The sequence below is a fragment of the Physella acuta genome, unplaced genomic scaffold (assembly GCF_028476545.2).
Source record: "Physella acuta isolate Inbredline_101_S28 unplaced genomic scaffold, ASM2847654v3 ptg000225l, whole genome shotgun sequence".
In the NCBI taxonomy this organism is placed as follows: Eukaryota; Metazoa; Mollusca; class Gastropoda; family Physidae; genus Physella; species Physella acuta.
Window position 1 is genome coordinate 1,799,210 of NW_026731744.1, and position 22,314 is coordinate 1,821,523.

The following is a 22,314-nucleotide window of genomic DNA, read 5'->3' on the forward strand; positions in this document are numbered from 1 at the left end:
ACCTAGAAAAAAATCTCCTTATTTTTATAACTATTATTTTGATTTTTCGAACAGCTTTAATGTTAAATATAAACAAGTGGATCTAAATCTACATCTAATTGTTTTGCGTTTCGCAAAAAGTCCCGGTGCTTTTAGCTTGTTTTTTTACTTCTGCTAATGTTTACAAATTGCACCAAAACATATTTCTTTGCCAATGATTATTAATTAATTTATTATGGATGATATATAAAATCAGTTCTAGATCTAGATCTAGATAAGTTCTTCATATAAAAAAAAATGAAGAATAAAACATTGTTAGGGCTAATGATCTAGATCTAGACTAAATCTAATTATTAATTAATAATGGAAAAATATGAAAAAATTAGAGTTGTTGGAAGAGGCGCATACGGGTAAGTAAAAAAAAGTTTAAAAAGTTAAAAGTTTAACTTTACTTTAAAGTTTAATTTTTAAACTACAACAGAGAAACTTGGTAAAAGAATTCTAGAATAGATTAAATGTTCATGCAGATTTCTATATAGTATATATACTATATACTATATAGATCTAGCACTCAAGGTTCATTGTCAAAATAATTCAAATTGTTCAAAATAGGCCTATAATAAAAATCTATCGTTTTGGGTACGTAAAATCGCCCGCGATTTGTAATGTGAAAAACAGGTGACTCCTTAAATTTTAATAATTATTTCACATTTTGAGGAGGATTTATGTTTTAAAAAATTCAAAAATGTTTCCTTGATTCATTTACGAAGTGACTACGCGTCTCGCTAAGCGTGGCCCCTAAAGAAAATACTACGCATCTCGCAGGTTCGATTTGTCATCTTGCAATTTAAAATGCTTATTTTTGAGGGCTCTATCACATCCTCTGTGGTTGAGTCAACAGTGTGCCAGCTGTAGTCTGAAGTTCATAGACCCGGAGTTCAGAGTTCGAACCCGGGGTTCACATTATTTTTTTTACATTTTTTTTCATGTTGAAAATATGACGTAGATTATGATTTTTTTTTTTAATAAAATTTCCAAACATCGTCACTGTCGTGCTTGCTTGCTTGCCTTACGTTTACTATCCCGTGAGTGGAAAATCCCACCACAGCCCACGGTTGGCGAGGTCACTGAGTTCAGCAGGCCTAAAGCATAAGTCATAGACGTTCACTCGAGATCGTCTGTCTTCACTTCTCTCTTCCTCCAACCCCCCTCCCCCCTCAAGCAAATTGAATTTTTTTAAAGGATAAATAATATAGACTTAGATCTACTACTATCACGCATGCTTGGCCTAAAGGTTAAAGGACAGTTTGCTTTAGCTAGGTTGCTGCTAGGTCTAGGACTATCATCTGACCCATTTGACCTCACAAACTTTCCTTGACACTACACTGTACTGTTTTTTTACAAGTACTAGACTCTTAGGTGTTGAAATAATATAGATATCTAAATACACTTAAACTCGATCTAGATCTATGTCAACATTAAATTGTTACCACGAAAAAAAAAATCGGGCAGTCCTGATATCTGTTTTTTTTTAGATCGCGTGCCACCTAGGGTAAAGATTAAGCGTAACGCGGAGCGAACTGCGCAAAGGCGGCCTTACGCGTAACGCGGAGCGAACCGCGCAAATGCGGCCATTCATTTATGTACCTGTTTTTAAACAATTGAATTAAAACTTTTCCGTAATAAATGAAGACTAGCGATGTTTCCAACAGATGCAACCATGCTCATTTACTATAGCAGCCATCTTGTCTAAGTTTTATTTTTATAAGCTTTTAGCGCCAGATTCAGGGGGAAGCCACTCTATTTTACAAATGGCTGCTGTTTATATAGCAAATCTTGCTCTCCGACACTGCTGTTTTAAGTTAATTTCTGGCCTATATCGATATATTTAGCCATTGATTTAGGTTTATTATTCATTTATCTATAATATTTGACACAAAAGTATGACAATATACTTTTATTAAAGCCTTGACAATGAGGTAACGTTTTCGTACATAAATAGCCGCGGGCGATTTTACGTACCCAAAACGATAGATTACCTTAAATACTTCCACTTAGTCGGCAAAAGATAGCTCTGCGCATGCGCAGTGACCTAGGGTTAGGGCTAGAATGAGGGTTTGGGGTAGGATTAGGGTTAGGGATAGGATTAGGGATAGGATTAGAGTTGGTGTTAGGGTTCTGCAGCTGTAAACACACGCATGCGCAGTACCATAGAAAACATCGCCGCGAAGGCAAGTCATAGTTTCTCTCCATTGCGCATGCGTATCTTATTCCGGCTAGCATCGGCCTAAATACTTTCAAAGATATTGTACCGCAAAGTTGAGCTAAGTTATTTGGGCTATCAATGAACAGATTTATAATGGACACCAGCGAGAAATGTCTCAAAGGTATTTGAGAGGTCCATAAATTAATTTAAAAATCTTGCACGGCGTTGTTACAATTAATATGGTTATAAAATCCTGTCTGTCTGTTTTTTTTCGGACTTTACTAAAGATTGGATGTATTTGATGTTTTTAATATTTTCGGTAACTAAATAAAAATAAAAAAAAAAAGCAAAAACAATTTGGTTTTCACGTGTAATGGCGACATACACAATGGCATCCTGCTATTGGATAGGCCGCCATAAATTTTATTGTACACATTGTAAGCTAAAAATAGAAAAACTAGGTCATGGTGTTTAAATTTGCATTGTTATTTAAAAACTTGATCTGCAAAGTTTTGTAAACAAAATCACTATAAAGTGGGGCTGTCAGAAATCGATCATGGAGTTCCTTTACAGCCAATCAATGTTTGTCTTACAAAAGTGAAACATCGGGTTATAACTTAGGCTTGATGAAAATAAATAGAAATGTAGCCTTAAACTCTACAAATTATTTTCAAGTTCTCTGGATCTGCAACTTGTATAGCATTGATTTTAAAAATATTAAATTTCTGAATTAATTTTAGGCTTAAGTTTTTAATAAAATTGTATCTTTTATTATTTTTATGGTCCTAAATCTAAAAAAGCACATTTTTATTCCATGTCAACAACATTACGGAAGGATTTTCGTCAACTCACTGGTGTCCATTGAAATCTCGACGTTTATTTTTATTTTTCTATGATAGATCTATATAATACTAATCACTATAATAGCGATGCTCACTAAATTGTAAATCTCATTATATTTCCATTTAAACATTACCAATGAAAAATATAGATCAATATCTAATATATTAAACACTTTATTTGATGGTACTACCTCATTTGGATCTTAATTTATTGATCAATTTTTTTTGCCACCTACGTCAGTTGAGGAAAAAAAATTCCGTGACAACCTCATATCAGTCTGAAGATGCAATCTGTACAGACTGTACAAGGTAGCCCATTTGATTTCGTTACTCCATTTCTATTATTTGGCCTACCCCCAAATTAATATTTACTTAACGGAGTAGGCCCTATAACATATTATGTTGATTTGATAGATTTTTCTTTTTAAAAATGTCATCGCATTAAAATTAATCACACGAGAGTGTGAAAAATGCATTAGAGACATCGTCAAGGACCACGCACGGCAGACAGCTTGCTCGCTCGCGCTGTTTAGTTAGCGAGCGCAGCCTCGCCCGCCACAGCACACACATGACCTATTCCATGTACTTATTTACTAATTAGTAATGTAAGCCTAGGCCAACACACATGACCTATTCCATGTACTTATTTACTAATTAGTAATGTAAGCCTAGGCCAACACACATGACCTATTCCATGTACTTATTTACTAATTAGTAATGTAAGCCTAGGCCAACACACATGACCTATTCCATGTACTTATTTACTAATTAGTAATGTAAGCCTAGGCCAAAGGCTAAAAACAAAGTGAAATTTACAAAAATTAATTAGGCTATGTGAAATTTAAAAGCACGATACATAATTAAATAAGTAAATATAGTAATTTAATTGATAGGTCCGCTAATGCTAATTCTAGTTTAGTACGCCAGCTCTCACTGATTTCCATAATTGTGGTATGGGGGCTTTTATTGTCTAAACAAATATCTATTATCCCATTGCCCAGTTGAAAGACTGATAATTAAGCTTAATTAGCCTAATTACGTCTAATTACGTGAAAAAAAATAGACAAATAAAAAGTACCCATTAAAATAAAAAAAAACAATAGCCTAGCAACAGAGCATACCAGCCTTTTTCTCAATGGCAATGAAGTCATGTCTAAAAGGAAATGTTTTTGGTGACTTTCTTATGGTTCAAATTTCACCATGATTCAATCAAAAACTTCCTTTTTTTTTCATAGCAAGTTTAATCTAATAATTGCTCACACACCAGACCCAATTTGGTTGAGTCTAGGTTAGTATTTAAAATTTTTACAAGGCTCAAAGTTGACCAATTTTTACGTTTGGTCTACATTATCGGGAGCAAATAAAAAAAAAATGTCCTGGCATAGACAATACTATCATCTAAAAATAACTTAGATTACACAGAAAACCCACCATTTTTCGCGAGATTAATATTTTTAAAGTTAATGTTAAGATAGTGACTTGAACAAAGCAAAAAAAATTCTCCAATCGTATGCCAGGTTAGGTAGCCATATTGTTGTTAGCAACGACCACTCATTTTAGGTTTGTGAGCATCGCTACTATATAATATAAATTTATAGATCTATATGTGAGTATGTGATTGAACCTGAGCTGTATACCTGAAATCTTGATGTTTATTTAAATTTATGACATGTATTGTAACAACTCCTAATAAAGCTGGCCATACATTTTTAAAAATCAAACAAAAATAAAAATTAATGCGCAGTCTGACGTCTGACTGAATCACTGTGCTGATCTACACAACGTTTTGGCACAGCAGAGTGTTTGGTCACATGGCACTGGGTGGTTGACAAGAATGGTAAATACTATAAACATTTCTAAAGCAACACATGACAGGAATTATAAAGCTTGAAAAAAAAAGTAGATATCTTTATGTATGGTTTTATACATATTTAATTCATTCGTCTTTGTTAAATATTCTTGAGACCAACATTAACAATGTGCTCATACAAACTGTTTCAAAATGCCACACATCAAAGTATTCAAAGACTCAGAGATTCGTGTTTTCTTTAAATGAAATGTTATCTTAATACTTCCAAATCCTGGGCAAGTCATTATCAAACAATACTTTTTCTCAGAACTGTCCATCTTTGTGTTCATCTAAGCGAGCGCAAGCATGTTATCATAAAACAAATTCCAGTGGAGCAGATGACAAAAGATGAGCGTCAAGCTGCGCTGAATGAAGTCAAAGTGCTCTCTATGTTACACCATCCAAATATCATACAGTACTATGAAAATTTTTTGGAGGATAAAGCCTTGATGATAGTTATGGAGTATGCTCAAGGTAAATAGTGTGATGATAGTTATGGAGTATACTCGAGGTACTTAGTGTGATGATAGTTATGGAGTATGCTCCAGGTACTTAGTGTGATGATAGTTATGGAGTATGCTCCAGGTACTTAGTGTGATGATAGTTATGGAGTATGCTCCAGGTACTTAGTGTGATGATAGTTTTGGAGTATGCTCAAGGTACTTAGTGTGATGATAGTTATGGAGTATGCTCAAGGTACTTAGTGTGATGATAGTTATGGAGTATGCTCAAGGTACTTAGTGTGATGATAGTTATGGAATATGCTCAAGGTACTTAGTGTGATGATAGTTATGGAGTATGCTCAAGGTACTTGGTGTGGGGAACAGGGCATTTCCCCCCTGTCAATTACCCCCCGGATATTTCCCCCCCGACATTACCCCCCAGAGTAATTACCCCCCCTGTCAATTAACCCCCTGTCAATTACCCCCCGCCCAGTAGGACATTACCCCCCCCCCCCCCCCGGACAGGGTTAGAGTTAGGTTTAGGGTTAGGTTTAGGGCAAGGGTTAGGGTTAGGGCTAAGGTTAGGGTTAGGGTTAGGGCTAGGGTTAGGGTTAGGGCTAGAATTAGGGTTAGAGCTAGTGTTAGGGTTAGGGTTGTGTCTAGCTTTGGTTTTGGTTTTGTGTGAAGTTTTAGGCTGAGGTGGATGCTTAGATTTTGGTCTTTTTCTTAAGGTTTGGATTAAAGTAGCATGTAGGTATAAAATTCTAGTTAGAGTTAGGATTCTAACTTGAGAGGGGGGGGGGGGGTAATTTCCCGGGGGGGGGGGGGGGTAATTAACAGGGGGTAATTGCTCCGGGGGGTAAATACGGGGGGGAAATATCCAGGGGGGTAATGTCCTGTAGCCCTTGGTGTGATGATAGTTATGGAGTATGCTCCAGGTACTTAGTGTGATGATAGTTTTGGAGTATGCTCAAGGTACTTAGTGTGATGATAGTTATGGAGTATGCTCAAGGTACTTAGTGTGATGATAGTTATGGAGTATGCTCAAGGTACTTAGTGTGATGATAGTTATGGAGTATGCTCCAGGTACTTAGTGTGATGATAGTTATGGAGTATGCTCCAGGTACTTAGTGTGATGATAGTTATGGAGTATGCTCAAGGTACTTAGTGTGATGATAGTTATGGAGTATGCTCAAGGTAAATAGTTTGATGATAGTTATGGTGTATGCTCAAGGTAAATAGTGTGATGATAGTTATGGAGTATGCTCAAGGTACTTGGTGTGATGATAGTTATGGAGTATGCTCCAGGTACTTAGTGTGATGATAGTTTTGGAGTATGCTCAAGTTTCTTAATCCTAGACTGCTGTTACACTTAAATCTTTGTGGAATAAGGATTTAACTTTTACTTAGAGCGGTTTCAAACTTTGTTAAACTTAAACATATTATGGTTTTAAACTTTATTGAATTTTAACTCAGAGCAGGTTTAAATTTGATTGAACTTTAACGTAGAGCAGTTTTTAATTTTTTTTATAATTTTAATTTTTTTTCCACCAATGCCAACTGTTCTTAGATTTTATTTGGGACTTTTTATTCAGGTGGAACCTTGTTTGATTATTTACAAAGCAGAAATGGCTGTTTGTTAGAAGAGGAGGTAAATTAAAAATTTTCTTTGTCATGTTAAGTTAACTGTACCTGTTAAATAAGTAAAATGTGTGAATATAAATGTGAGGGTGGTATGAAATCCACCTCAACTCTCTGATGCTAACCTCATTCCCATTGGCCATCAACTCTCTGGTGCTAACCTCATTCCCATTGCTTGCTCTATTGGCCATCAACTCTCTGATGCTAACCTCATTCCCATTGCTTGCTCCATTGGCCATCAACTCTCTGGTGCTAACCTCATTCCCATTGGCCATCAACTCTCTGGTGCTAACCTCATTCCCATTGCTTGCTCTATTGGCCATCAACTCTCTGGTGCTAACCTCATTCCCATTGCTTGCTCTATTGTAGTATTGGCCATCAACTCTCTGGTGCTAACCTCATTCCCATTGGCCATCAACTCTCTGGTGCTAACCTCATTCCCATTGGCCATCAACTCTCTGGTGCTAACCTCATTCCCATTGGCCATCAACTCTCTGATGCTAACCTCATTCCCATTGCTTGCTCTATTGGCCATCAACTCTCTGATGCTAACCTCATTCCCATTGGCCATCAACTCTCTGGTGCTAACCTCATTCCCATTGCTTGCTCTATTGGCCATCAACTCTCTGGTGCTAACCTCATTCCCATTGCTTGCTCTATTGTAGTATTGGCCATCAACTCTCTGGTGCTAACCTCATTCCCATTGGCCATCAACTCTCTGGTGCTAACCTCATTCCCATTGGCCATCAACTCTCTGGTGCTAACCTCATTCCCATTGCTTGCTCTATTGGCCATCAACTCTCTGGTGCTAACCTCATTCCCATTGGCCATCAACTCTCTGGTGCTAACCTCATTCCCATTGCTTGCTCCATTGGCCATCAACTCTCTGGTGCTAACCTCATTCCCATTGCTTGCTCTATTGGCCATCAACTCTCTGGTGCTAACCTCATTCCCATTGGCCATCAACTCTCTGGTGCTAACCTCATTCCCATTGGCCATCAACTCTCTGGTGCTAACCTCATTCCCATTGGCCATCAACTCTCTGGTGCTAACCTCATTCCCATTGGCCATCAACTCTCTGGTGCTAACCTCATTCCCATTGCTTGCTCTATTGGCCATCAACTCTCTGGTGCTAACCTCATTCCCATTGGCCATCAACTCTCTGGTGCTAACCTCATTCCCATTGGCCATCAACTCTCTGGTGCTAACCTCATTCCCATTGCTTGCTCCATTGGCCATCAACTCTCTGGTGCTAACCTCATTCCCATTGCTTGCTCTATTGTAGTATTGGCCATCAACTCTCTGGTGCTAACCTCATTCCCATTGGCCATCAACTCTCTGGTGCTAACCTCATTCCCATTGCTTGCTCCATTGGCCATCAACTCTCTGGTGCTAACCTCATTCCCATTGCTTGCTCTATTGGCCATCAACTCTCTGGTGCTAACCTCATTCCCATTGGCCATCAACTCTCTGGTGCTAACCTCATTCCCATTGGCCATCAACTCTCTGGTGCTAACCTCATTCCCATTGGCCATCAACTCTCTGGTGCTAACCTCATTCCCATTGGCCATCAACTCTCTGGTGCTAACCTCATTCCCATTGCTTGCTCCATTGGCCATCAACTCTCTGGTGCTAACCTCATTCCCATTGCTTGCTCTATTGTAGTATTGGCCATCAACTCTCTGGTGCTAACCTCATTCCCATTGGCCATCAACTCTCTGGTGCTAACCTCATTCCCATTGCTTGCTCCATTGGCCATCAACTCTCTGGTGCTAACCTCATTCCCATTGCTTGCTCTATTGGCCATCAACTCTCTGGTGCTAACCTCATTCCCATTGGCCATCAACTCTCTGGTGCTAACCTCATTCCCATTGGCCATCAACTCTCTGGTGCTAACCTCATTCCCATTGGCCATCAACTCTCTGGTGCTAACCTCATTCCCATTGGCCATCAACTCTCTGGTGCTAACCTCATTCCCATTGGCCATCAACTCTCTGGTGCTAACCTCATTCCCATTGGCCATCAACTCCCTGGTGCTAACCTCATTCCCATTGCTTGCTCTATTGTAGTATTGGCCATCAACTCTCTGGTGCTAACCTCATTCCCATTGGCCATCAACTCTCTGGTGCTAACCTCATTCCCATTGGCCATCAACTCTCTGGTGCTAACCTCATTCCCATTGGCCATCAACTCTCTGGTGCTAACCTCATTCCCATTGCTTGCTCTATTGTAGTATTGGCCATCAACTCTCTGGTGCTAACCTCATTCCCATTGGCCATCAACTCTCTGGTGCTAACCTCATTCCCATTGCTTGCTCCATTGGCCATCAACTCTCTGGTGCTAACCTCATTCCCATTGCTTGCTCTATTGGCCATCAACTCTCTGGTGCTAACCTCATTCCCATTGGCCATCAACTCTCTGGTGCTAACCTCATTCCCATTGGCCATCAACTCTCTGGTGCTAACCTCATTCCCATTGGCCATCAACTCTCTGGTGCTAACCTCATTCCCATTGGCCATCAACTCTCTGGTGCTAACCTCATTCCCATTGCTTGCTCCATTGGCCATCAACTCTCTGGTGCTAACCTCATTCCCATTGCTTGCTCTATTGTAGTATTGGCCATCAACTCTCTGGTGCTAACCTCATTCCCATTGGCCATCAACTCTCTGGTGCTAACCTCATTCCCATTGCTTGCTCCATTGGCCATCAACTCTCTGGTGCTAACCTCATTCCCATTGCTTGCTCTATTGGCCATCAACTCTCTGGTGCTAACCTCATTCCCATTGGCCATCAACTCTCTGGTGCTAACCTCATTCCCATTGGCCATCAACTCTCTGGTGCTAACCTCATTCCCATTGGCCATCAACTCTCTGGTGCTAACCTCATTCCCATTGGCCATCAACTCTCTGGTGCTAACCTCATTCCCATTGGCCATCAACTCTCTGGTGCTAACCTCATTCCCATTGGCCATCAACTCCCTGGTGCTAACCTCATTCCCATTGCTTGCTCTATTGTAGTATTGGCCATCAACTCTCTGGTGCTAACCTCATTCCCATTGGCCATCAACTCTCTGGTGCTAACCTCATTCCCATTGGCCATCAACTCTCTGGTGCTAACCTCATTCCCATTGGCCATCAACTCTCTGGTGCTAACCTCATTCCCATTGGCCATCAACTCTCTGGTGCTAACCTCATTCCCATTGCTTGCTCTATTGTAGTATTGGCCATCAACTCTCTGATGCTAACCTCATTCCCATTGCTTGCTCTATTGTCCAGGACATTCTAAGATTTCTGGCTCAAATGCTGCTGTCACTGCAACATGTTCACTCCAAGCAAATCCTTCACAGAGATTTAAAGACTCAAAACATTTTGCTAGACAAGAAGAAAGAAATTGTCAAGATAGGAGATTTTGGTATTTCAAAGGTTCTCAGCAGCAAAAGCAAGGCATATACTGTAAGTCATCTTTTGTGTCAGCACATTTTCTTCCGTCTCCTGTATTATGGTCAATCATCTTTGTGTCATGTCTATTGCTGTAGGTTATATTTCTCCATAACTAATCTTTAAAACAGTTTATAAGTGTATGTATCTTTTATTTTTCTCTTTGTGTAGGTAGTCGGGACACCCTGCTACATCTCTCCAGAACTATGTGAAGGCAAACCGTATCTTTGGTCAATTGTTAATGGATGCTAAAGCTTATTTTTGCTTTTGTCAATTTTAATTTTTTCAAAGTTATGAAATGATCAACATTGTATGCATTAATGTATGTAAAGTGTATGCACAATGATTGAGTCCTGACTTTAAAAAGATACAACCAGAAAAGTGATATCTGGGCCCTGGGATGTGTATTGTACGAGCTGGCCAGTCTGAAGAGAGCTTTTGAGGCAGCTGTAAGTAAACCAACAATGCTATCTATGTTGTATCATCTGGCCCGGCCTAATATTTGACAAGATCATGGCCATTTCAGATATTTGACAAATGTTTCCCAGAACTAACCAGCGTGTCCAAATGTTCCCCAGAATGAATAAACTTGTCCTAATGTTCCCCAGAATGAATAAACTTGTACAAATGTTCCCCAGAACTAACCAGCTTGTACAAATGTTCCCCAGAACTAACCAGCTTGTCCTAATGTTCCCCAGAACTTGCCAGCTTGTCCAAATGTTCCCCAGAATTAACCAGCTTGTCCTAATGTTTCCCAGAACTAACCAGCTTGTCCAAATGTTCCCCAGAATGAATAAACTTGTCCTAATGTTCCCCAGAATGAATAAACTTGTACAAATGTTCCCCAGAACTAACCAGCTTGTACAAATGTTCCCCAGAACTAACCAGCTTGTCCTAATGTTCCCCAGAACTAACCAGCTTGTCCAAATGTTCCCCAGAATGAATAAACTTGTCCTAATGTTCCCCAGAATGAATAAACTTGTACAAATGTTCCCCAGAACTAACCAGCTTGTACAAATGTTCCCCAGAACTAACCAGCTTGTCCTAATGTTCCCCAGAACTTGCCAGCTTGTCCAAATGTTCCCCAGAATTAACCAGCTTGTCCTAATGTTTCCCAGAACTAACCAGCTTGTCCAAATGTTCCCCAGAATGAATAAACTTGTCCTAATGTTCCCCAGAATGAATAAACTTGTACAAATGTTCCCCAGAACTAACCAGCTTGTACAAATGTTCCCCAGAACTAACCAGCTTGTCCTAATGTTCCCCAGAACTAACCAGCTTGTACAAATGTTCCCCAGAACTAACCAGCTTGTCCTAATGTTCCCCAGAACTAACCAGCTTGTCCTAATGTTCCCCAGAACTAACCAGCTTGTCCAAATGTTCCCCAGAACTAACCAGCTTGTCCTAATGTTCCCCAGAACTAACTAGCTTGTCCAAATGTTCCCCAGAACTAACCAGCTTGTCCTAATGTTCCCCAGAACTAACCAGCTTGTCCAAATGTTCCCCAGAACTTACCAGCTTGTCCAAATGTTCCCCAGAATGAATAAACTTGTCCAAATGTTCCCCAGAACTAACCAGCTTGTCCAAATGTTCCCCAGAACTTGCCAGCCCTGATACTGAAGATCATGCGAGGAACTTTCTCGCCAATCTCGTCCCACTACAGCCCCCAGCTGCGGGGCCTGATCCTCAGCATGCTGCACCTGGACCCAGCCAAGAGGCCCACAATCAATCAGATCATGGCCCAACCAATTATCATCAACACCATCATGAACCTCCACACAGATACTGGCAAAGTGCCTTGTGTCAGGTTAGCTCCAGTTTTAGCTGACATTTTTCTCCTTTCTTCTCTTCACATTTATTATGCCCCTTTTGAGAAATGCTAATCACTTTATTATGCCCGTCTGAGAAATGCTAATCACTTTATTATGCCCCTTATGAGAAATGCTAATCACTTTATTATGCCCGTCTGAGAAATGCTAATCACTTTATTATGCCCCATGTGAGAAATGCTAATCACTTTATTATGCCCCATGTGAGAAATGCTAGTCACTTTATTATGCCCCTTATGAGAAATGCAAATCATTTTATACACTTTATGCCCGTTTGAGAAATGCTAATGACTTTATTATGCCCCATAAGAGAAATGCTAATGCCTTTATTATGCCCCATAAGAGAAATACTAATGACTTTATTATGCCCCATAATAGAAATGCTAATGACTTTATTATGCCCCATAAGAGAAATGCTAATGACTTTATTATGCCCCATAAGAGAAATGCTAATGACTTTATTATGCCCCATAAGAGAAATGCTAATGACTTTATTATGCCCCATAATAGAAATGCTAATGACTTTATTATGCCCCATAATAGAAATGCTAATGACTTTATTATGCCCCATAATAGAAATACTAATGACTTTATTATGCCCCATAAGAGAAATACTAAAGACTTTATTATGCCCCATAATAGAAATGCTAATGCCTTTATTATGCCCCATAAGAGAAATACTAATGACTTTATTATGCCCCATAAGAGAAATACTAATGACTTTATTATGCCCCATAAGAGAAATACTAATGACTTTATTATGCCCCATAAGAGAAATGCTAATGACTTTATTATGCCCCATAATAGAAATGCTAATGACTTTATTATGCCCCATAAGAGAAATACTAATGACTGTATACACAAGATTTGTTCTGCCCCACAGAATAAATCGTCCTCTGTCAAGCATACAAGGAACTGGTCGGGGACGACAAACTTCTCGGGGTAATGTGACTTCCAGAGGTAATTTTTTTTTTTAGTTAACTGTCAACTTTAATGTGACTTCCAGAGGTAATTTTTTTTAGTTAACTGTCAACTTTATGAGTTGAGTGATAATAGCAACATCTGTTGATGTGAGTTGAGTGATGATAGCAACATCTGGTGATGTGAGTTGAGTGATGATAGCAACATCTGGTGATGTGACTTGAGTGATGATAGCAACATCTGGTGATGTGAGTTGAGTGATGATAGCAACATCTGGTGATGTGAGTTGAGTGATGATAGCAACATCTGGTGATGTGACTTGAGTGATGATAGCAACATCTGTTGATGTGAGTTGAGTGATGATAGCAACATCTGGTGATGTGAGTTGAGTGATGATAGCAACATCTGGTGATGTGAGTTGAGTGATGATAGCAACATCTGGTGATGTGACTTGAGTGATGATAGCAACATCTGGTGATGTGACTTGAGTGATGATAGCAACATCTGGTGATGTGACTTGAGTGATGATAGCAACATCTGGTGATGTGTCTTGAGTGATGATAGCAACATCTTGTGACATGACTTGAGTGATGATAGCAACATCTGGTGATGTGACTTGAGTGATGATAGCAACATCTGTTGATGTGAGTTGAGTGATGATAGCAACATCTGGTGATGTGACTTGAGTGATGATAGCAACATCTGGTGATGTGACTTGAGTGATGATAGCAACATCTGGTGATGTGACTTGAGTGATGATAGCAACATCTGGTGATGTGACTTGAGTGGTGATAGCAACATCTGGTGACGTGACGTGAGTGATGATAGCAACATCTGGTGATGTGACTTGAGTGATGATAGCAACATCTGTTGATGTGAGTTGAGTGATGATAGCAACATCTGGTGATGTGACTTGAGTGATGATAGCAACATCTGGTGATGTGACTTGAGTGATGATAGCAACATCTGGTGACGTGACTTGAGTGGTGATAGCAACATCTGGTGACGTGACGTGAGTGATGATAGCAACATCTGGTGACGTGACTTGAGTGATGATAGCAACATCTGGTGATGTGAGTTGAGTGATGATAGCAACATCTGTTGATGTGATAAAATGTTGTCTGGTGATCCCCAGATGGCACAAGGCCCCAGCCCCTGAGCTGTGTGTACTGCTGGGGTGGGGGCATCAACCTGCCCATCAAACTGCCCCTCCCCAACACAGAGACGCAGGTGGAACAGGTCTCCACAGGGAGGACACAGCGGGCAGCCCTCACCAAGAATGGGAGGCTTTTTGTCTGGGAGGTACAGTCAGTGTATTGGGGAGAGGGGGTTACTCAGTTTTATTTGTGGGTAGGAGGTACAGTCAGTTTATTTGTGTGTGGGAGGTGCAGTCAGATTATTTGTGTGTGGGAGGTGCAGTCAGTTTATTTGTGTGTGGGAGGTGCAGTCAGTTTATTTGTTTGTGGGAGGTGCAGTCAGTTTGTGTGTGGGAGGTGCAATAAGTTTATATGTGTGTGGGAGGTGCAGTCAGTTTTTAATGCGTGTGGGAGGTGCAATAAGTTTATTTGTGTGTGGGAGGTGCAGTCAGTTTGTGTGTGGGAGGTGCAGTCAGTTTGTGTGTGGGAGGTGCAATAAGTTTATATGTGTGTGGGAGGTGCAGTCAGTTTGTGTGTGGGAGGTGCAATAAGTTTATATGTGTGTGGGAGGTGCAGTCAGTTTGTGTGTGGGAGGTGCAGTCAGTTTGTGTGTGTGGGGTGCAGTCAGTTTGTGTGGGAGGTGCAGTCGGTTTGTGTGTGTGGGAGGTGCAGTCAGTTTATTTGTGTGTGGGTGAGAGGTGCAGTCAGTTTGTGTGAGAGGTGCAGTCAGTTTATTTGTGTGTGGGAGGTGCAGTCAGTTTATGTGTGGGAGGTGCAGTCAGTTTATTTGTGTGTGGGAGGTGCAGTAAGTTTGTGTGTGGGAGGTGCAGTCAGTTTATTTGTGTGTGGGAGGTGCAGTAAGTTTGTGTGTGGGAGGTGCAGTCAGTTTATTTGTGTGTGGGAGGTGCAGTAAGTTTGTGTGTGGGAGGTGCAGTCGGTTTATTTGATGAAATGTTTGGTAGCCTCAGGCTGTTGGGACGGACACACTGTTGCCTGGTTCAACAGACAGCCCAAGTTTTGTGCCACGTTTTCTAGAAGGTCAAACTGCTGTCACTATACAACAAGTGGCCTGTGGGGATTTGTTTACTGCCTGCCTTACAGGTACACCTTTTGTTTACTGCCTGCCTTACAGGTACACCTTTTGTTTACCGCCTGCGTTACAGGTACAACTTTTGTTTACTGCCTGCCTTTACACCTTTTGTTTACTGCCTGCCTTACAGGTACACCTTTTGTTTACCGCCTGCCCTATAGTGATCTCCCTTTAAAAACCTTTTTTTTTTTCTGATTGTTACAGATCGTGGAATTTTAATGACTTTTGGAAGTGGTGCTAATGGATGCCTGGGTCATGGCAACTGTAATGATGTCACACAGGTCACATTTTCCCCCTTTTTGATTGAACTCTATTTGATCTTGATTTACTTTCAATACTTTTATCCTTTCTATGTTTGTGTGATGTTAGGCCTACCCTTTTGTTCTCACTATGTGAACTGCTTCCTTCCTTGCAGGCCAAAATTGTGGAATCTCTGCTGGGTTACGAGGTGATCCAGGTCTCCTGTGGGGCCTCGCATGTGCTGGCTGTCACAAATGAACATGAAGTCTTTGCTTGGGGAAGGGGAGACAATGGTAGGTCATGGGTGACCTGTATCATCAAACTGGGGAAGGGGAGACAATGGTAGGTCATGGGTGACCTGTATCATCAAACTGTGGGGAAGGGGAGACAATGGTAGGTCATGGGTGACCTGTATCATCAAACTGTGGGGAAGGGGAGACAATGGTAGGTCATGGGTGACCTGTATCATCAAACTGTGGGGAAGGGGAGACAATGGTAGGTCATGGGTGACCTGTATCATCAAACTGTGGGGAAGGAGAGACAATGGTAGGTCATGGGTGACCTGTATCATCAAACTGTAACTAAAGCTTATTGCAAAAACCTTCCCCAGATTTAAGCTTTATAATTTGCTCAATTATTAAAGTCACAAACTATACTAATTAAATAAAGAATTGTATAATTAACGCAAAGAAAATAATTGGACATGTTTTCTAGCAGTAATTATTGTTTAGGGCTAATTTAGTGATGCCATTATGTGGTTCAAGTAAATAGCCTCAGTAACATTTCTGTTCGTGTTCAATTTAAAAATTCCACAATTACAATAGTTTCTGATTGCTTATTCTAATAGCTTAAATATCTAACTTAGTATAGAATCTATTTAACTATCGGTTTCTTTAATACAAATTGAAAATCACGATAATGTTGAAGTTTAAGCAAAAAGAAGCTTAAAATTTGTACAAAACTTGACGTAGAATAAAATAATAAAACCACTAGAAACTTTTAACTTTTAGGGAAAATCTTGCTCAATTTTGTACTATATTTAATTAGCATAAATAGGGTAGAAGCGCTTTTTGAATGATAATATTGTGATAGAAAGATGGTAGGGTAAAGGCAGTAATGGCAGTCACATCACATTAGTAGTGTATGTCGCATTAGGTTGCATTCGTAGCAAATGAGTCCTACTGTATATGTATGAACCAAATGTCTACATTGAAGTTTGTACAGAAACAAATTTAGCATGGAGTTACCTGCAAAGAAAAAACTCGTCTTGACTGACCTTCTCTTGTAATTGCTTAGGTCGCCTAGGGCTTGGTAATTACGAGTGTACCATGTCACCCCAACTGGTGTCTGTCCCCAGTCAAAGCCATCCTTGCTCTGTGCATTGTGGCATGGATTGCTCAGTCATCTTGACACTGGAGAATTCTCTTCTCTCTACTGGCAGTAACAGGTAGGCTCCTGCACTTTGGTGTGTCGTCGTCCCCCCCGTCCCCCCCCCCCCCCCTCACACTTTTGTTTGGTTAAAACATCACTTAATATATCAGTATAGGCTCAATGTCTCTGCAATGAGTAGAATTTCTTAGAATGGATGAAACAGTTTTTGGTCACATGTTGTTATGTCACCAATCATTGAGATCCACGAGTTATCTCCAGTGAGAAGAAATGACAAAAATATAGATAATAAAAAATGTTCAGGAAGAGATTTTTATGAAAGTGTATTACTTAGGCTGAACCCATCCCTGTATTCCTTAGATTTTTCCTTTGATACAACAAACTAGCCTTGTCATAGCCCCCAACTTTTAGATTCAACAAACTTGCTATAACCTCCAACTTTTACATACAACTAGCCTTGTTATAAGCTCCAACTTTTTTAGATACAATAAACTTGCTCTAACCTCCAACTTTTAGATACAATAAACTTGCTCTAACCCCCAACTTTTAGATACAACAAACTTGCTCTAACCCCCAACTTTTAGATACAATAAACTTGCTCTAACCCCCAACTTTTAGATACAACAAACTTGCTCTAACCCCCAACTTTTAGATACAATAAACTTGCTCTAACCCCCAACTTTTAGATACAACAAACTTGCTCTAACCCCCAACTTTTAGATACAACAAACTTGCTCTAACCCCCAACTTTTAGATACAATAAACTTGCCTTGCTCTAACCCCCAACTTTTAGATACAACAAACTAGCCTTGGACAGGATAAGCTTGGATGGAGCAGTAGAAAATTTGGTAGAGGAGACAACAAGCTTCACACCTGTGTCATCAGCTCCCATTACAAACCTTCCCATCAAATTAGTGGCACTGGGCACCTCACATTCAGCTGTTGTTACAGGTACAGTAACATTTTCTTGGGTCTTACAGCTGTTAACCCAATGTTTCAGCATACAACTGTTTGCCCCATGTTTCAGCATACAACTGTTTGCCCCATGTTTCAGCCGATGGCTTTAATACAACTGTTTGCCCCATGTTTCAGCATACAACTGTTTGCCCCATGTTTCAGCATACAACTGTTTGCCCCATGTTTCAGCATACAACTGTTTGCCCCATGTTTCAGCATACAACTGTTTGCCCCATGTTTCAGCATACAACTGTTTGCCCTATGTTTCAGCATACAACTGTTTTCCCCATGTTTCAGCATACAACTGTTTGCCCCATGTTTCAGCCGATGGCTTTAATACAACTGTTTGCCCCATGTTTCAGCATACAACTGTTTGCCCCATGTTTCAGCATACAACTGTTTGCCCCATGTTTCAGCATACAACTGTTTGCCCCATGTTTCAGCTGATGGCGACTGCTACACATTTGGTTCCAACCAGTTTGGACAACTTGGAGTTGAGACAGAACCTGCTCACAGAAGACCTCAGCTGGTGGCCTCACTTCCACACAAGGCCATCATGATTGCCTGCGGTGACATCTTTACTGTGGCTGTAGCTGATGGTCAGTTGGGTCCTTACCTGTGGTACATACAACTGAAAGTTGGGTCCTTACCTGGGGTACATATGACTGTCCAGTTGGGTCCTTACCTGTGGTACATATGACTGTCCAGTTGGGTCCTTACCTGTGGTACATTCGACTGTCCAGTTGGGTCCTTACCTGTGGTACATATGACTGTTGTTTGGGTCCTTACCTGTGGTACATATGACTGTCAGTTGGGTCCTTACCTGTGGTACATATGACTGTCCAGTTGGGTCCTTACCTGTGGTACATATGACTGTCAGTTGGGCCCTTACCTGTGGTACATATGACTGTCAGTTGGGCCCTTACCTGTGGTACATACGACTGTCCAGTTGGGTCCTTACCTGTGGTACATATGACTGTCAGTTGGGTCCTTACCTGTGGTACATATGACTGTCAGTTGGGTCCTTACCTGTGGTACATATGACTGTCCAGTTGGGTCCTTACCTGTGGTACATATGACTGTCCAGTTGGGTCCTTACCTGTGGTACATATGACTGTCAGTTGGGCCCTTACCTGTGGTACATATGACTGTCAGTTGGGCCCTTACCTGTGGTACATATGACTGTCAGTTGGGCCCTTACCTGTGGTACATATGACTGTCAGTTGGGCCCTTACCTGTGGTACATATGACTGAAAGTTGGGCCCTTACCTGTGGTACATATGACTGAAAGTTGGGCCCTTACCTGTGGTACATATGACTGTCAGTTGGGCCCTTACCTGTGGTACATATGACTGTCAGTTGGGTCCTTACCTGTGGTACATATGACTGTCAGTTGGGCCCTTACCTGTGGTACATATGACTGAAAGTTGGGCCCTTACCTGTGGTACATATGACTGAAAGTTGGGCCCTTACCTGTGGTACATATGACTGTCAGTTGGGCCCTTACCTGTGGTACATATGACTGTCAGTTGGGTCCTTACCTGTGGTACATATGACTTTCAGTTGGGTCCTTACCTGGGGTACATATGACTGTCCAGTTGGGTCCTTACCTGTGGTACATATGACTGTCAGTTGGGCCCTTACCTGTGGTACATATGACTGTCAGTTGGGCCCTTACCTGGGGTACATATGACTGTCAGTTGGGTCCTTACCTGTGGTACATATGACTTTCAGTTGGGTCCTTACCTGGGGTACATATGACTGTCAGTTGGGCCCTTACCTGGGGTACATATGACTGTCAGTTGGGTCCTTACCTGGGGTACATATGACTGTCAGTTGGGCCCTTACCTGTGGTACATATGACTGTCAGTTGGGCCCTTACCTGTGGTACATATGACTGTCAGTTGGGCCCTTACCTGTGGTACATATGACTGTCAGTTGGGCCCTTACCTGTGGTACATATGACTGTCAGTTGGGCCCTTACCTGTGGTACACATGACTGTCAGTTGGGTCCTTACCTGGGGTACATATGACTGTCAGTTGGGCCCTTACCTGTGGTACACATGACTGTCAGTTGGGTCCTTACCTGGGGTACATATGACTGTCAGTTGATTCCTTACCTGTGGTACACATGACTGTCAGTTGGGTCCTTACCTGGGGTACATATGACTGTCAGTTGGGCCCTTACCTGGGGTACATATGACTTTCAGTTGGGTCCTTACCTGGGGTACATATGACTCTTCCATTACAAAATAATATTAAGGTAAGCTTGTGTGTAGTGGACATTTAAAGAGCCTTGCTATACTGCAAGATGTGTGATGGACGCCTGCTGTTTCCACCAGACCATCAGGTGTACACTTGGGGCAAATGCTCCCGTGGCCGTCTAGGAAGAATGGATGAGGAGAGCCACCTACCAAAGCCTGTGCTGTTCCCACAAGATGAAGACCCCTTTGTTGTTGTCTCAGTCTCCAGCAGCCATGGTGGAACTGTCATTGCCACCAAACGTAAGGATAACTCTAACTTTGAGTAGCCATAATTGACAGTTTAGATAGCAAGTGCCTTTTCTTTTATTATCTCATTTTATCATTTGATTTCAATTTTTAAAAAATACACAGAAAAGGAACTTCGTTTTTTTATAGTTCAGCTGTTACAATTGCACATGGGTTTCTTTTATCAGGTGTTGACAAGTTTTTTCTTTTCAATTTTGTCATCAAATCAGCTGTAAAAATTTGTATTAAAACTAATTTAAGACTGAAAAAAATCAGAATTACTTTGAGAATGTTTCACTAAACAAATTAATTGCAATTGTAAATTTTTTTAATCAAATATAAATATGTCAGGGTCAACATGTTTTAAAGTATCACATCTGCTATTTCTAATATTATAAAAATATTATTTTATATGCGGTATTTCCCTATATTGTGTGCTAGCTTATTGAACAGGATGTTTTTGTTTATGTCTTCATTACCACATAAAAAACCAAATTTTTTTTCCCTTTTTTTTTAATTACCAAACAGTCAAATATGTCAGCTCTTTAATATTCAGACAAAAAACAAATAATCCAGTTTTTTATAACCACTTTTATTTTAATTATGCTGTCAATTTTTTAAATATTTAAGATTATTCAAGGTTTGGTCAATTTTTTGGCACATTTTCAAACTAGCGCATGATGCCTAATTGGAGTTTTAAATTGAGCAACCAAACTGGTGACTGCAAGCCTACCATAACTACCAAACCAATGAAGAATCCCATTAGAAATGTAAACAAGGCTGCATTATCAGGCCAGGAGAGAGAGTCTGATTTTGACCGCTCAAAAAACAAAAAATCATTTTTAAAATCTTTGTATTATGTCTTGACATTAGTAACCTTCCTCAACAATATAAAATTTTCAAGTGCAGAGAGCTTGCATTCTCAACATGAATATACATCATATAAGTGGCCAGCCCTAAAACCTGGTCATCTAGTTACTTCACCAAATAGATTTTAACCTGACGTTTTTGTATTTCCAGCTAAACAAAGATCATCAAGCCCTGTCTGATGTTAGTTCTCCACCAGAGGCATTAATATCATATGTGAACACTCAACCAGAGGCATTAATATTTTATGATGTGAGCACTCAACAGACAGCCGCCTACATAAGGCATCCACATCATTATGTTAGCTGTCTACCTAAGGCTATCACATCATGATGTTAATACCTGTCTACAGAAAATGATTATATATCACATTAGCAACAAGAGTGCACCTGTTAGTTCTGTTGACTAGTGTTACTATAAAGCTTTATATAACACATTTTTAAGATTGTCAACTACCACAGGTGAAAGATGGATGTCATGTAAAGACGTGCAATAATGTCTGTGTATCATATTCACTCACTTCATCTGTGCTATTGCTGTTTAGTTGGTTGGTCACTAATTCATCATGGAAAATGTTGCCTGTATACCTTAGAAATAATGATGGTGTGGATTATATTCCAGCTTCAACTTTTATTAATATGACCACACACACACACAGAAGAGCACCGTGTAAACAAAGTTATTTTTCTTAAATAAATGCTGGTTTTTGGCACCAAGTCTTTGTACCCATGAAAGTTAAAATAAATGGGTCCATTTGTAAATAGAACAAACAAGGAAGTTGTTTTAGATAGGATTGTTTGAAGAGGGAAGTTGTTTAATTGTTTGGTAGAACATCCGATTGAGAGGATCAAAATCATCATAGGATAAGAAAAGCTGCCCTTAGCATGCTTACATGATATGGCTTGTTTATGGAGGTATCAATTTTTTTGCTTAACAAAAGAGAGCTTTGGTGATGTGGGAAATTTAGTGAGCTGCATAGGAGCATCATTCTGTAATAGA

At 40.3% G+C, this 22,314-nt stretch overlaps 1 protein-coding gene across 2 annotated transcripts; it reads left to right on the top strand.

Annotated features, from left to right (window-relative positions):
• Nucleotides 1-144: 144 nt before the first annotated feature.
• On the top strand, nucleotides 145-21,604 carry LOC131937890 (serine/threonine-protein kinase Nek8). 2 transcript variants are annotated; one of them, XM_059295590.1, is made up of 17 exons: nucleotides 145-389; nucleotides 5,145-5,350; nucleotides 6,915-6,970; nucleotides 10,236-10,412; nucleotides 10,569-10,618; nucleotides 10,765-10,846; nucleotides 11,996-12,204; nucleotides 13,110-13,186; nucleotides 14,283-14,449; nucleotides 15,246-15,384; nucleotides 15,578-15,654; nucleotides 15,789-15,906; nucleotides 16,910-17,060; nucleotides 17,796-17,953; nucleotides 18,403-18,558; nucleotides 20,302-20,463; nucleotides 21,469-21,604. In XM_059295590.1, the coding sequence occupies exons 1-17, from the start codon at nucleotides 343-345 to the stop codon at nucleotides 21,495-21,497; spliced, it is 2,061 nt and encodes a 686-aa protein (XP_059151573.1). In that variant the 5' UTR covers nucleotides 145-342; the 3' UTR covers nucleotides 21,498-21,604. The 2 variants fall into 2 exon arrangements, with proteins under 2 accessions (XP_059151573.1, XP_059151574.1); XM_059295591.1 differs by lacking the exons at nucleotides 145-389; nucleotides 5,145-5,350 and adding an exon at nucleotides 6,571-6,590.
• The last annotated feature ends 710 nt before the right edge of the window (nucleotides 21,605-22,314 follow it).